This window comes from Ictidomys tridecemlineatus, chromosome 6, assembly GCF_052094955.1.
Source record: "Ictidomys tridecemlineatus isolate mIctTri1 chromosome 6, mIctTri1.hap1, whole genome shotgun sequence".
NCBI classification, from domain to species: Eukaryota; Metazoa; Chordata; class Mammalia; order Rodentia; family Sciuridae; genus Ictidomys; species Ictidomys tridecemlineatus.
The window spans coordinates 199,337,773-199,353,758 of record NC_135482.1 but is presented as its reverse complement, the minus strand read 5'-3'; the positions used below and the strand labels follow the sequence as shown (position 1 = coordinate 199,353,758).

General features: G+C 60.3%; 1 protein-coding gene across 1 annotated transcript in view; it reads right to left on the bottom strand.

Annotated features, from left to right (window-relative positions):
• Positions 1 to 84: 84 nt before the first annotated feature.
• Positions 85 to 15,986, bottom strand: part of Atp11a (ATPase phospholipid transporting 11A) — a 68,028-nt gene continuing 52,126 nt past the window's right edge. Inside the window, 5 exon segments of the mRNA XM_078015959.1 lie at positions 85 to 3,354; positions 3,357 to 3,380; positions 8,316 to 8,481; positions 10,222 to 10,325; positions 11,527 to 11,592. Of these exon segments, the coding sequence (XP_077872085.1) occupies positions 2,353 to 3,354; positions 3,357 to 3,380; positions 8,316 to 8,481; positions 10,222 to 10,325; positions 11,527 to 11,592 (1,362 nt within the window). The 3' untranslated portion in view covers positions 85 to 2,352.

Below are 15,986 nucleotides of genomic sequence, written 5' to 3'. Positions count from 1 at the left end.
TTAAGTCAGAGACAATATAGGCATATTAAAATTCTGTGTATCCTGATAAAGTAAAAAATAAAGCTATATAAATTGATCTTAAGATTTTTCTGCAAAAGTAGAATCACTTTCATAATACTTCCAACATACCTTCATTAAAGCTTTGTTTACACAGCATTAGAATGAGTTTCATCCCACTCACCTGCCCTCTGGTTAAAAAAAAAAGATTGCATTCGCCAACTGATATTTTTCCTGTTCTTAAAGTTACAAATGGGCAATCTCCAAAAGAAATGTAGAACGCGAGGACCTGTAGTTATACTGTGTTGTCAATAAGTAACATCGAGGTGGAACAAAGAGTGGTTGTGAGTTCAGTGCCGGCCGGTGCAGAGCACACGGACCCGGCGGTTCCAGGACCCAGGGGCGTGCTTCCTCTGGACCCAACGCTGGCTGGTGCTTGGCAACTGGAGCAGCTCCCCCACCCGCACCCCGGAGTTCTCCAGGCAAAGCTGCAAAATGCTCAGAGGCCCACTGAGAGCACCTGCCGTGGTGCCCAGGGTCCACTCTTTCCAGTTCAGCATCCAGGCCTCCTGGCCAGCGTAGGTGCCCTGGGCATGGCCTTTGGTCTGCTTGTGCTCGGAATGGGTGGGCGGGACTTCGTGGAAGAAGGCGCTGGTGTGCTCAGAAGCACAGGGGCGTGTGTGCAGTTCTCGTGGACCTGGGCCCTATTGCTCCACCGTGACTTGGGGCCGGACCTCCCTGGGAGGTGACAGCATCCTAGTCGAAGCGGGGAGTCGTCCGCAGGCCCGTGTACCTGCAGGGCAGCCTTATTTTTGCAGAGTGAGCTGTGTGCATGTGACAGCTCGTCTTCCCAGCCAGGCCACAGCCCCTCACGGGAGCCTCAGAAGGGGGCAGGGTGCCCAGGATGAGAGAGCAGTGTGTGGTGTGTGCACACGCACGTGTGAGCTCACACATAGGCCTGGGATGGGAGAGAATGCGCATCGCCAGACGGCTGGCAGGAGCTGACGTGCTGTGTGCAGACGGCGTGTGCATGACCGGTCATACTCACAGGTGATGATTCCTTCCTTCACATGACAGGAGATTTTCAAAGCTACGAAAAATGCTCACTGCTGGCGTTCCTGCTTTAAAGTTACTGTGGCGGAAAACCGAGCCGAAGCGCAGGGCCCCTTCGTGGGTCTCCTCCTCTGTTTCAGCCTGTGCCTGTTTCCATCACTAGACACATCCCTTTAGTAACCTCCCCGGAGTAAGACGATGCTGCGAGGGCCTCACACCCAGACCCGAGGCTCCACTCAGGCAGAACAGGGTCAGCCGACCAAACCCTCAAGCAGGAATCTCCTATTTTTAAGGCTGAGGGATGGAAATTAACAACAAAACGGAAAGCAGATGACATTGCAGAGAACCGTGAGGACAAAGCAGAGCAATTATCGTGACCTTCACATGCCCCCGAACTCACTGCTGCCCCAGAAACACCAGGAAACAGAGACAGGGAGAACCAAATCCGATCCGGAGATTCACATCATCAGAAATTGAAACATACAGTGGAATTCTCACCAGAACAGAAACGTAAAGTGGCCACGATTCCATGAACTTAGGCATTAAAGCTCTAAAAACATACTTTAAAAGTCAGATATGTTAACAAAGGATAAAAGAGATATAAAGAGCTATGAAAATAGTTCAGCGCAAAGGCAACTTCAAGATCTCTAAAAAAATACGATACAAACAATTTGTTGATGATCGTTCGGCGAGCCTGTGCCCTGCAGGTGTCACGTCCAGACCCTCCTGGGCTCTTCAGAAGGGCTGCGACGGGCACACATCACTGTCTGCGGGTCAGTGTGGGCCCTAGCCACGCTTGGCTGCCACAGGGGTGATACGGAAGTGACTGGGGCGAGAGCAGGCCAGCGGCAAGGGCCTGGGGGGCACGATGTCCTCTGTCCTCAGCCGAGGAGGCCACCCCTCTTTGGTACAGTGTCCTGCTCTGACCTACCCATGGTGGGGCCACTGCTGTGCGACTAAGGGCTGAGCAAGTGAGACCTCGCACTGCCTGGGAACCGGCACTCCCCAGACCTCTGCTCTCGAGCAGCTGGGGAACAGCATGTCCCCGTCACGGGCCACTGCACGGAGGGCACTGGCCTTCCTCCCTCAGGCTGAGGCTCCAGCCTCCAAGTGTCTCCTCTAAGACAGGTCCACCAAGGCCATCAGGTAGTCTCCCAGAAACAGACCACAGCCCAGGTGGCAGGAGCTCCGTAACACAAAGCCCCCACCGCCTGTCCCTCCAACCACACACCTTGGCCAGGATCCCAGGAAGGAGGGCTGCGAAGGACAGCAGGAGCCACCTGGGGAGGCGCGGAGGGGCTGCTAAGCAGCGTGCCACTGGGACTGACTGGCCAGGACAGGCTTCGGAGGACCACACCTCGGTGCGACGGCGGGGTGGGTGTCTGACAGCCAGCCAGATCTCTCCCTGCCCTGCCCCGGACCACCACCTTTCCCCAGCACCCCCGAACCCCCTTCCAGGAAGGCGAACTGGCAACTCCTGCGTGGATGTGTGGCAGCCAGGGGTGCACACCACGCAGGCTCACGCCATGACAATGTCCTCCTCCAAGGGCAGCTGGTGACAGGAAAGGGGACACGGAATCCCTGCCAAGCTCCCTCCTCAGGAGACTCAGATGTAGTCAGGAGCAACTGCTTCTTAAGGTAGTCGGCAACCGGCCGGGCCAGGCTGCAGGGCCGGGAGGTGGACACGCCCTCGGGGTCAGGCGGGGCGTCCAGCCTGCAGCACCAGGGGGGAAGCGCAGAGGGGCCTGGTGCAGAGAGGGTGGTGTGTGTGAGCTGGACGGCTGTGGATGGGGGCTGGACGTGGAGGTACAGACTAGAGGACGGCTCTTCAGGTGACAGGACACAGAGATGGTGACGGGGTTGACAGGCCTGGGTGAAGCCAGCCTGCAGCTGCAGTGCAGAGGAGGGGCCAAGGCGAGGTCTGTGTTCACAGTCCAGCTGGAGCTGGAGCCATGGGCAGGGGATGAAAGACTGTGGTGTGCTTGTCCTAGAGAGAGGCCTGCAGCCAGGGCTTCGCCTCCTTGGGCACCAGGAAAGGCGAACGAGTGCACAGGCACTAGCGAGCACAGCTTGCAGCACTGGGCCTGGGCACTGTCCACCATGGCACGGGCTCTGAGCGGGCCCCAGCACCCACGCCTCAGGCTGGATCCACAGCAGTTCCCGGAGAGGCCCCATGGGGGGCACAGCGCCCTGCCCTCCGGCGCACCCCGCCTGCCTTCCTAGGCAGAAGTCGCCCAGGGCAGCCAAGGGCCTGGGGCTCTGTGCACCTGAGCTCTGCAGAGAGGCGAGAGGGACGAGTCCGGAACCACCGACTCCTGTGGCTGCGAGCTCTGCCAAGACACAGAACAGGCAGTCAGTTCAGGAAGCCCGGGAGCAGCCCGTGCTGACCCGAGGCCCTGTCCCCACAGAGCTCCAGCCCAGAGGTGAGGGTCCACCCACAGCAGCTGCCACAGAGGCAACGTGTCTGTCCACGTCTAGAACTACAAACCTCTGTTAGCAGGCCTCTCACATCCCAGGGAGAACCACGTGGGGGGACGCAGGACACACGGTGGTGCCTCCCAGGCCCATCATGATACGTGGTGGAAACACAAAGGCTCCAGAGACCCTCAAACCTGGAAGTGCTCCCCCTCTACCCCAGAGGAGGACAGGACTCCCCTGTCCAGGCCAGTATCTAGCCCGGGGGACCTGGGACGATGGCTGGCCTCCCCCACTCCCCGACCCTCAGCCTGTTGTTACCTGATGGAGGTGGCCGTGCTGCTGCATGACCACCCACTGAGGCCCGCGGCACAGACTGCATCCACGCAGCCGGCGGGGAGGCCAACGGTACCGGTCTGTCCACACGAGGGACGATGCCCGCGCAAAGCTACCTTTAGGTGGGGGCCACTGGCAAAAATGGGGCTCACTGCAAACCCCGAGTCTGAACTGCTGGACAATGTGGAATCTTTATAGCCCAAGACTAGCAGATATAGCTGCTGGACAATGGTGGCCAGCTGGGAGCCACCTGGGCTGTGTCCAGTGCGACTGAGCAATGCTCCACTTCTGATGTGGAACAGGATCTGTCCCGACTCGCGCCTGAACTGAGCTGCTTCTACCACTGACCAGGAGCCAGCTCCTGTCTGCAAACGCTGGACATGGACAGTCGACTGCTCTCATGCTGGGTGGGACTGGCCGTGAGAGAAAGAGAGAGAGAGAGAGAGAGTGTGTGTGTGTGTGTGTGTGTGTGTGTGTGTGTGTGTGTGCGCGCCCTACCTGATCAGCTTACTCAGGCATGTGCGCTCACCTGGGTAGAAATGCGCAGGTGTGTAAAGGGTGTGTTCCTTTGTATTGTGAACCTGTTATCAACAATGGCACAGCACAGCAAAACTTTGGAGGAAGAACAGACAGTCTGAGAGTCACAGCACACGGGCCACGCCCAGCGGGCAGCGGCCACACCGTTACCTAGCGTGGTGCTAATGACGCCGCGGCTGCGGTAAGAAGTCCTTCAGCAGTGGCCTGTCGCTGCTGGGCACGGCATCCACGGGTGCTCTGTGCTGCATGCTCCTCTGCAAGGCGAGGAAAGACATGACGCCGCGGCCTCCGGGGGGAGGGCTACACCCTCTGGGGGAGGGCTGCGGGTGGCCCTGCGCATCCCGGGCCCTCTGCCAGGGAAAGGCACCGAGTGCACTGTGCAACTCCTTTGGAGCCAGAGGTGGCCCCAGGGCTGCTGCTGGCAGGGTGCGGTGGCAGAGCAGGACGGGAGACTGCACAGGCCACCACAGTCAGTCTCAAGGTCCTGCTCCTACACAGACAGCTCATGGGTGCTTCCAGAACCCACGCTGCATCTGCCTGCTCCCACAGCGTCCCTGCTGCTTCCTCAGCAGAGAAAGGCACTGCCGAGAAGTGCCAGGGGGCTGAGGGCACGCCTCCACCTGTCCCATCGCCTGGGCTTCTTGGCACCTCCCACTCCAGGTCAAGACTTCGCACCCAGTCTTGCTAGCTCCTCGGAGACGAGGAAACGGGCGTTTGAGAGTCAAGAACCACAAGGTCTGAAGGCAGGAGTCCAGGCAGAAGAGGGAACAAAGGAAGGACCACCGCCCCTCACAGGCGAGGGACGCAGTACGAACCATGGCACAGTGCAGAGGCAGTGCCACACGGGCACGTGCGCAGTGCACGTCACTACGCAGTGTGTGCCAGCTGGGTGCTCCACACAGGGACATGGGAGAGGAACCACCTGTCTGAAGGGCCAGCAGAATGGGCCAAGCAGAATGAATGTTGGTTCCTCCAAAGTTCTGTGTGATGGTGTGGTGTCATGGCAACAGAGTGCTCCTCTTTGTGGCCAGGAGCGGGTGCGGCAGGGGTTGTCCCAGGTGAGGGTGCCTGGCCAGAGTCTGGCCCTTGTTTGTGCTCTGAAGCACCTCGCTCCTAACCAGCTGCGTGGACAGCTGGGACGGCTGAGTCTGAGTTGGCCTGATCTAGCTAGTTTTGTAATCCTCTCCTACGACTCGCTGTAATGTTCCTAATAATGTCATCTGAAATGCTGTCAAGTATGTAGAATGTGAGCTGCAATCATGTCATTTGTTTTAACAAAGTGTGACATGACCCAATTAGAAAAACTTCGTTTGCCATTATTTACTTGACCTTAAAAAATGTAGCATCTTCTCAGTTAAAAAAACAGTTGAACGTATGCAAAAGATGAACCGTCACTAAGAGGAAAGAGGCCTTTTCCTTGCCGTGGGATCTCCCACCTGAGCCAGGGCAGGGGTGGAGGGGCCCCGGCTGTCCTGACACAGACGCTGCTCGGCCTGCTGACACCTGGCTCTGGAGGCAAAGGCCTTGGCCAGTGCAGCAGACCCAGAAAGCCAGTCAATTGCCTGCTGAGAAGGCCAGTGCTCAGGAGAGCACACGAGAGGCTTTCTCTGGAACAATCGGGCCTTTAAAAAAGTGAGGAATTTGATAAAGACGTCCAGCATCAGCACGGCTGTGCCCTGGACCCTGGGGGGCCCTGAGCAAACCGCTCATCCTGCCTTCCTCAGTTTCCCCACAGCAGTGTGGGAGGAGGTCTTCTGTCCATCCCCCAGGGGCCGTGGAGGGCAGGGCCATGCTGAGACAGTCTGAGGATCGTCTGGGTGGCTGGTGCCGAGTGGCTGTATCTGGACCCTGCCACTGCCAAGGACCCCAGGCAGGCCAGTGGGTGGTGCTGGGGGGAGATACAGCTCCCGGTCAGCAAGTCACCGTGCTCCCTAACGTGCAGGCTGGCCTAGACACCAAATTCACCCCGCATCCTGTGGCCATGATCCCAAGCATGCAAAAGGCAGAGAAGGTCACCTGTTGGTCAGAAACTCAGACCGCTGGAGGTCTGGGAAAGCATAAAGACGGTGGGCTGCTCAACAGAAAGGCACTGGTTCCTAGCCTGCCCGTCCCGCGGTCCGGAGCCCACACGCGGGAGAGGTTTGGACAGGGAGTGGTTATGGAGGCAAAGCAGGCAGAGAAGGGAGGGTGAGGGAAGGAGAGACAAGAGAGCAGTGAGTTGGTTACAGCACACGAGTCCCCTACGCTCGGCCCAGCAGCCGACCTGAGCTGCAGGGCCGGCCGATGCCCGCGCCTCCTGCCTCATGCCTCCTGTGCCTGGTTCAGGCTGCTTTCAGCTGGGTGCTCCTCAGGGGCCAGGAGGCCACTGCTGGCTGAGGAGGTGGGAAGGCTCTCCAGCAGGCGGCGCCTGCCAACTCTGCCCATCTAAGTGCGTCCAGCCAAGCACCTCAATGTCCGCCAGCACCTGCGGGCCAGGCGGCATAGCTGGGTACCCAGAGGACTCTGACTGGAGCCTGCTCTCTCGTGGTCAGCCTGCATCTGCTGTTTCCCCTATGCATGGACATGTGTGTCCACCACACGCTATGTGCAGGGTGTCGTCATGAGCACACGTGCCCCTGCTTGGGACCATCAGGGACATGTGTCTCAGAGCACCACTGCTCGAGACCCGAGCTCGGCTCCCATCCAAGGCAGTGCCTCTGGGAGGACACATGGCCTCAGTGTGGACAGCCACTGTGCTTCTCCTCCCATGAGCAGGAGGGTCCAGGCCCTGTGCTCTGGTGTTGGAGGTGGCTTTGTCTCGGAGATACCGAGGTGACACCACAGCCTGTGCATGTGAGCTGGACCCCAAGCCCCTCCAGGTCCTGGAGTGGCCCTCCCTACATCCTCACTGATAGGCCACAGACCTCCATGGCTCGCAGGACGCCCACCACTGCTGGGCAGAGGCCCCTGTCATGGCTGTTGGCACTGACGTCACCCAGGGCAGCAGGAGGCACAGAGGAGGGAGGCCTGGGCTGGTGGCATTGGTCTCAACGTGTTAAGATAGCAGAGTCCTGGGAAGGTTCACAATCAGGGCCCCTTCAACCGCTGGGCTCCGAGGTGGGCAGGGCTGGCCTATTTCCCATCCCAAATAGGGCTGCTGGCACCCCTGGGGGTGGGCATCTGGGCCGTGGAGGGCTGTGGGGGACCGCGGGCCAGGCCGCAGGCGCGTTCCTCTGTTGTGCACCTGCTCTGTGCCATGAGCTCTGCTCCCCGCCAAGGAGCTGTCCTGCCCTACCTCGGGCACAAGAATCATTGGGGGTCCGGGGGAGCCTGTCCCAGGGCCCACCTCACAGAGGTGAGAAAGTTACAGGGAGGTAACTTGAAAATCTGTATTTTTAATGACCTCCCAAGGGACTGTGACCCAGCTGGCCCCTAACTGAGGGGTCACCTTCTGCCCTCACTGATGGCCGGGGTCCTGGAGAGGCTGCACAGGTATGGGGCTTGGTGCCTCCCACCTCCCGCAGCCCCGGGGCAGAGCCAGTGCTGAGGTTACTCTGGAGGGGGACAGAGGCTGAGTCCTGAGCTCAGCTTCCTTTCTGAACCCACAATTCTGCGTGTCGGCCGGTTTGGGAGTGTGGAGAAAAGGTAGCCTAACACCCAGCAATCCTTCATTCAGCGCCAACATGTTGAGCCAAATCCACCTTAAAAATGTAATCTAACCTCTAAAGTAATGATTAAACTCAAATTTCTGTGGATTTACAGAAGATACTTTATCTTTTCTACTAATCTTTGTTCTCTTTCTTCTCTCAGCTGATTTTTTAGGTCAAATCATCTGATTATACATTGATCATCTTGAATTTTTCCTAATTTAAAGTTTGAAATCATGCATCATTATGAAGCTGATTGGCAAGATCTGGGCTGACCTCTGAACAATCCTGCTACTAACGCTTCCCAATCGTAAAGCTAGGGTGGCATACAGGCCGGGGTGGGCTCTGTACCTGGGTCCTTTCCGTCGCTGTCGGCCACAGCTGCCTGCACAGGACTTTCTTGAGGACATCCGGGAGGAGGCTGACGGTGATGAGCAGGATGATGCCCAGCCAGGCGGGCCCACTGGACAGCATGTGCAAGAACACGTAGTACATCCTCTGATAACTGAGGAACGGCCTGCAGGCAGGGGACACAGACAGGACGGTCAGCCCTCTGGGAGGGACATGGGTCCCAGTGGCTTCCCACGCCTGATGAGGAGCTCGATTGCTCTGGAGAGTCCTGCTCCTGCTGCGGACAGCACTGGGCAGGGCACCAGCTGCCGGCTCTGGAGTGCTCACGCGAGAGCAAATAGGGCAGGACCTTCCACAGCACAGGGTCCTGGCGGGAGGGAGGGCCATCCCAGAGGAGCCAGAAACCCCTGAAGTTCAGCTTCAGGACAGCAGAAGAAACAAGAGCAGAGTGGCGACCCCTGGGCCTGGACACAGCCTGCCCCTCCCCACAGAGGTGGGGAAGCCCTGACCAGCAAGAACTCCTGCCACAAGACTAAGCACAGGACGAAACTAGATGTCGGGGTGACCCTGGGCGTCTGCAGGTGGAGTATAGGAAACTGAGCACCCAATGGCCATCCCGCTGTGACCAGGGCCCTGCTTTCAGATGGTCTGTGTGTCCTGCTCCGTGGTGCAGGTGCCGCAAGCGGGAAAGGGAGAGGCAGAGCCCACCTCCAGGTAAAGCCAATGGGCACCTCAGGTGGCAGTGCTGCAGGTGACAGGGGACAGACTGGAGTCCTAGGGCACAGAAGCTGCTGCAAAGGCCGGGGTGGGCAGGGCCTGTGCCAAAGGGCAGGAAGTGAGTGATGCGGGAGCAGAACCCAGTTTCAGGCGCACTCCAGCGGAGGCACCTTCTTCTCCCACCCGAGGCCCGCTGAACTCTGGCCCGGCTCTGGAGGGCTGCTGGAGACCCTCCCCAGCCCACTGCTCCCTCTGCCACTGGATCAGGAGCCTGTGCTGCCAGGAAGGAGGGGCTGGGACAGAGACGGCAGCTCCTGGGCAGCAGATGTGGACCAGGGGGCTCTTGGCCTTCCAGTGAGGCCAGCTGCCCAGGAGAGGGGCTGTGTGGCGTGGCCATGCTTCCCTGCTGCTGCCGCTGACCCCTCTACCCGCTCACACCCCTGCGGCCGCCTCAGCTGCAGTGACACTCCCTCCCCCGGCAGCCCGGGATCTGGACCCCAACTCCCTGACTTCCCTGGGGCGACAGGAGCCGCCGGTCACTTGTGTGCACAGCGTGTCACGTGGTGGGGCTTGCACACAGCCTCTTGTATTGAGCAGTCCCTGAGCGAGGCCATGTGGCGGTGTGCACTCTTCTGGGCTCAGGGTAGGTCACAACTGCATGGGGAAGTCACCTCTGCCTGGCCTGTCCCCACAGAGCCTGTCACAGCCCCATGACTCACTCGCCAGGTCTGCGTATCCTGCCACAAGAGTGTGCAGTGTGCTGTCCTTCTGCACGCCAGGGCCCTGGGTTCAACGTGTCCCCAGGGCTCATGTGGAGTCTCAATGCCACTCCCGAAAAGGGCTGTGGCAGAAGGGCCTGGGGAGGTGGTCAAGACATGAGCAAGGCACCTCATGGTGGCATCAGTTGCTTTATGAGTGGACAGTCCAGTGGGCATGCTCGCCCTGTCTTGCCTTGTGAGGATTCCAGTGTCACAAGATCCTTGCCAGAGTCCAGCATAAGCTCAGGGACTTCCAGTCTCCAGGGCCACAAGCCCAGACAACCTCCATTGTTTGTAACTCACTCAGCCTCAGGTATCCTGTTACAGCAGCAGAATGTGTACTGGACACTTGGATGCAGGCAGGCCCACGCCCTGAGCCTGGGGAGATGTGGCATGGCCCATAGTGCGTCAATACGTTCATCAGCTCTTACCAGATGATTCCTCCCCAGAGCAGGGAAAAGACAATGTAGAACAGCAGCGACCCCCAGATGACAAAGTGGTTGATCCAAGTCCAGTAGTGTGTGTCCAGAGCCAGCTGCGAGGGAAGAGGGAGGTCAACAGTGTGAGGGAGGCAGAAGGCCGTGCAGGACGAAGCTGCACAGAACCCAACGGGGGCTGACAACCTCCTGAAGCTCCCTAGGAAGACCTGAACCAGCTCCTCACTTCAACGCCGCCAGCCTGCCACCAGCTCCTGCTCCTTGTCCCAGCCCTGCCACCAGCTCCCAGCTTACCACTCAGCCCTGCCACCAGCTCCCGGCTCCTTGTCCCAGCCCTGCCACCAGCTCCTGCTCCTTGTCCCAGCCCTGCCACCAGCTCCCGGCTCATTGTCCCAGCCCTGCCACCAGCTCCCAGCTCATTGTCCCAGCCCTGCCACCAACACCCAGCTCACCCACCCCAGCCTGCCACTAGCACCCAGCTCACCCACCCCAGCCTGCCACTAGCACCCAGCTCACCCACCCCAGCCCTGCCACCAGCTCCCAGCTCACCCACCCCAGCCCTGCCACCAGCTCCCAGCTCATTGTCCCAGCCCTGCCACCAGCTCCCAGCTCATTGTCCCAGCCCTGCCACCAGCTCCCAGCTCATTGTCCCAGCCCTGCCACCAACACCCAGCTCACCCACCCCAGCCTGCCACTAGCACCCAGCTCACCCACCCCAGCCCTGCCACCAGCTCCCAGCTCATTGTCCCAGCCCTGCCACCAGCTCCCAGTTCATTGTCCCAGCCCTGCCACCAGCTCCCAGCTCACCCACCCCAGCCCTGCCACCAGCTCCCAGCTCCCCCACCCTAGCCCTGCCACCAGCTCCCAGCTCGCCTGCAGGGGCAGCGCCAGGCTGGGGTACGGCACAGAGATGCCTCTGCGTCCCTTCCTACTGTCTGCAGGCTGGGCAGCAGGGGACTTCATAGGATGCTACTTGGCCTCAGAGAGCTGGCTTCCCAAGGCAGGAGAGCTGGCTCAGGCTGACCTGCGGGCTCTGGCAGGATGGTCCCTTTGAAAGCATTCTGATCTGAATCCGCCCCTGGAGCAGAGACTCCCTCACTTACTTCTGTTAACTGCAGTTAAGGGACCAGGTCACCCAGGATCGTGGGGACAGGGTGCCTCATGAGTCTCGGCAGGGAAGGGGAGCTGGGGTGGCCCTGGGCAGGTGGGTCAGCCTCAGTGAGGATTCATGGCTCAGAGGCGTGGGGTGTGAGACTGCTCTGAGCAGCTGGCCATGAGGGGGGCTCTGAGAAGACCCACCTTCAGTGTGACGGTGAACACCATGACCGTGAACACCAGTGTCCCGAAGGTCCAGTTCCCGAACATCTGTGGAGAAGAGCCGAGTGACTGCCTGCGCCCGCAGCCCCTCGCTCCAAGGCCACGGCAAACATGACGCCTAGCCACACAGACTGGAGGCTGCGCGGGGCGGGGCTGCTGCCTGCCTGGGCCTGGCCCTGCCCAGCGCTGCCCAGTGAAGGTGAAGCCCCCACAGCTGGGTCAAACGGGCACCTCCTGGCCTCTGCTTTCTGCAGAGACAAGTGACCCAAGTGCCCAGATGTGCTTCTGCATGTCTGAGAACAAGCCCAGGACGTGAGAGGCTGCTGGACAGACACTGCTGCTGGGGACAACACTGAGAAACAGCCAGGAGTGCCGGACACATGGGTGACAGGGAGCACACCGTCCAGCACCTCAGGAAACGGGACAAGCAGACACACGGGACACAGCTGGACAAGGGCCGCCCTTCCAGTGGCCAGATGCTACAGACGCCAGCCACCGAGCGCAGGAGGAGGGAGCACCAAGTGGGTTCACAGCTGCCCTCCTCTAGCAGCGGCCTTGGAGGACGGGGGGAAGTCCAGCCACAGACAACACACCTCCCGCAGAGACAAGGCACACAGAGTAAGAGATGCCCCTCCCAGGGAGAGGTCAGTCGCAGGGAAGCCTCGCCTCCAACAGTGGCCAGTGTGAAGGTCCTGTCCTCCGCGAGTGGCCCACGTCCAGCCTGTGGGGTGCTAGAGCCGTGCTTCTCAGAGAATGCCCCTGGCCCCTCTCTCAGGCGAAATCAGAGCTCTGTGTCACAAAGGACCAGAAGGCTGGAGGCAGTGGCCTTCTCAGGGCAGTTTTCAACCTGAGATGCCCAGCCAGGGCCACACCCAGCAGCGACTTCTGTGAGGTGCAGGCCACGAGTTCTGGTCCACGCAGTGAGCAGGGAAGGCACTGGGACTCCAGGGCCCACGGGCTGGGACTTGGGAGAGTCAGCGCTCAGTGCGGGGCCCCAGAGGCATAGCTGCTCACCGCACCCTGGGCTCGTGTCCCAGTCAAGTCAGCCTCTCTCCTTGGATGGGACAACACAGGCACGCAAAAGCTCAGATCTGCACCCGCAGAGCTCCTTGGCCAGGGCACCACGCCCGCAGGGCATGCCTAGCTGTGCCTGGGATGTCTCTGGCACCTGCATCTACTGGGCAGAAGCCAGAGGCACTGCTGAATGCCCAGGACGGTGACTTGGGAGGAACTGTGTGCCCTGAGTGGGGACGGTGCACAGGGAGACCCTGCGTGGTCCAGAGGCTTCCTGCCTGGGTTCACGGCCTCTTTGGGGGCTGGCCTGCACCTGGGGAGGTCTCAGCCTGAGACCAGCTGTGGCCTGGCACCACCTCCCAGGGCACCTGGCTGAGGGTCGGAGCAGTGGCGCTGAGCGACTGCTGGGGCCCTGGGGAGCCATAGGGAGAGAGGGGCTCCCTGTCCTCCTACTCCCACTCGTCGGAACCGCAGATGTCTACAAAACCAGATGACAGCACATCATGCCACGTCCCGCAGAGCCTCGGCAGCTGCACACCCAGAGGACATGCTGGCCTGGGGACGGAGGCGGCCCTCCACCTCACTGCCATGCTTCCTCAAGGGGCTGGCTGATGGCAGTCCCAGGGAGACGCGTTAGGCCTCTGGCTGGGGTCCACTAAAACGTGTGAGCCACCGTCCATTTTTACAGGCGGACGGCAAGGCTCAGCTATCTCGAGACCTGAGCTGCGAATTTCAGCCAGGAACCCGGGAAGTGCTGAGCACCAACCCTCTGTGCCCACAGCCCTTGGCCAGGTCACTGAGTGGCGGGCACCGAGCTCCTCTGCTGAGGGCTCCTGATCTCATCTGCATTCAACAGGAGCCATCTGGTAGCTACCAACGGTCCTGGTTAGGTTGAGAGTCTGGGGATCTTGGGTGGGAGGTGGACGGGCCCCCAGGATACAGCTGCCTTTGTTGGCGGGCTGTCAGAGGGACGATCCGACCCCCAGCGACACTCCTCTTCTGACTTCTCAGGACCCGTCCTAACGTGAGGACACACCCCTCAGCCATGGCCAGCACCTCTGCGGCACACCCCTGCATTCCTGCACCAGCAACCCAGGGACGGAGCCTCTGGCAGTCACAGTCTCCCTGCCCCTCCCCAGCCAGGTCCCCATGTTCACGGGGCGTCCACTCAGTCCTCCTTGCCTCTCCGACACTCTGAGGATGAGCATTCTCACAGGACGCTCTGCCTCACACCTTCCAGCAGGCCAACGTGCCTGTGTGGGGGACACTCCCCCACAGTACACCTCTGCTTGGAGTGGTGTGGCCGCACCTCCCCCGCCCCACTGCGGGCATCTCAGCCACCCTCTTGGTCTTCCCGAATTCCACCATGGCCTGCTCTGAACTCCAGTGCTCACCCAGGACCTGCCACGCAGCAGGACGATGGCAGTGTCTTGGGGTTTGCCTGTGAAGTCCAGGTGAGGGCTTGACCATCAAGACAGACTTCTAGACTACTTGTAGGATGCACCTGGGCCATGGGGAATGCCATCAGAGCGCGTCTCACTGCCAAGCTGCAACCCCAGAACAGAGAGGGTCACTGTTGGGAGACGTGGGCTCCTGGCCTCTGCAGACCCTGCCTGGCGCTGCTCCTATCTGGCGGTGAGTGGGCTCTGGACACCCAGGACACACGCACATGCTGGATGCAGGCCGACAGGGCTCCCTGAAGGCCACTGGGGCAGGCCCGTCACGCATGGGGTGGCCTGGGTCATCCTGACCCTGAACTCCTGGGCAGCCCGAGTCCCCTCTGTGGTTGTTGGTGACTGTGGTCTTGGATGGCTGCGCAGTCTCAGCCGTGGGGGCCTTAGGGGCCTGGAGCAAGCTGCTGGGGAGTCCAGCACAGAACGTCCCAGAACCGGGTGGGCACCCATTGCTGCCAGGCACCTCCCAGTTCTTAGGTGACGAGACTGCATCCTGCACCTGCTGTGACAGTCGGTGACATGCAGCTGGGGCCACCCATGTCCCCTGAGGCTGTGGGGCTGCCTCCACCTTGGACTCTTTCCGACCCCATTTCAAGTTCCTGTGATACGACAAGGGGCAGGGAGTACAAGGTGGGGACGTGTTGCTGAAACACCTCTCCAGGAGACAAGGGATGCAGGACGTGGGGTCCCCCAGAGGTAACAGTGGCACCCCGGCCAGTGGCAGCACAGCCTGGCTGGAGAGGACGAGGGGCCCTGAGGAGTGCCGGCCGGAAGGCCTGAGCAGCAGCTGGCCTGCCTTTCCAGGGAGAGCAGCTGTGTCCTCCCCTGACCAGAGGGACGATGCAGGGCCTGCCCGCACCACCCCTGACCTCTTCACGGTGCCGAGTCCTCCACTGGTCTCCTCGACCTCCAAGAGAACAGGGTGCCGTCAGTACGAGGCAGAGGCCAGCTGGGAAGTGGAGCCAGAGATGACTGCCATGCCACCCACAAGCCACTACCTCCCGAGATTGAGGTCCATGACAGGAGCCTGTGTGTCCAGGACACAACAAGAGGCCTGAGCCAGGGAAAAGGCCCGGGAGAGGGAAGAAGTAAAGAGCTCTGGCAGCCACAGTGATGGTGGGGCTGTGCAGGAACCACACAGCCTGGCAAACCAGGGCAAGGAGTAGCCGCAGGGACCTGGGCCCCGGAGCAGCAGCGCAGCCTCGGCAGGCTCCAGGATTAAACTCACAGAAGACCTAGGCCACGGGAAAGGGCAGCACCTCTCGGCACTGAGAAAACCAATGAGTGAACAAATCCTCAGGACACACGGCAGGGCCTCTGTGTTCCCACCCACAGGCTGCGGGGCCAACATGGGCGGCCACCAGGGGAAGACGGTGCCAGGGACGGGAATGAAAAGCCTTCTGTTGGGAAGCTGCCCTCCATTGCACCTAGGAATGCCAGCCCCATGTTGGGACCCTGGGGGACCACGCTGGGCCCAGGGCTGTGACCCTCAGGGAGGACCACACTGGGCCTAGGGCTGGCACCCTCAGGGACACTCTGGAGTCTGCCCAACACTCCTCAGCTCCCTGGCCAGCTGAAACCTGCCCTCAGGCCTCTTATCCCTGCTGACTCTGCCCTTCATCACCATGAAGAGGGTTCAGATCCACAGAGCCTGACACAGACCTGGGGTGGGGGCACAGGGAGAGAGATGGCCAGAACACACAGGTCTCTGGCCAGTAGAGGGCGGGAGAACTGACAGCATTTCTACTCACAAAGCACACAGTAGAGGTCACATGTGAAAATATTTTCGAGAAATATTTTAATTGCAGTGCACTCCAGAAAACACAGAGGAAGGACAAACCCACAGTTCTTACCATGTGTGTGTTGGTGGTCACTATCTGAGGGTGAAGGAGGCGAGTAGCAGAGAGAAAAAAGCAAGATACAAATAAAACAGACCCCAGGAAGCACGCCAATGTCGAGCGCCCGGGACGCACC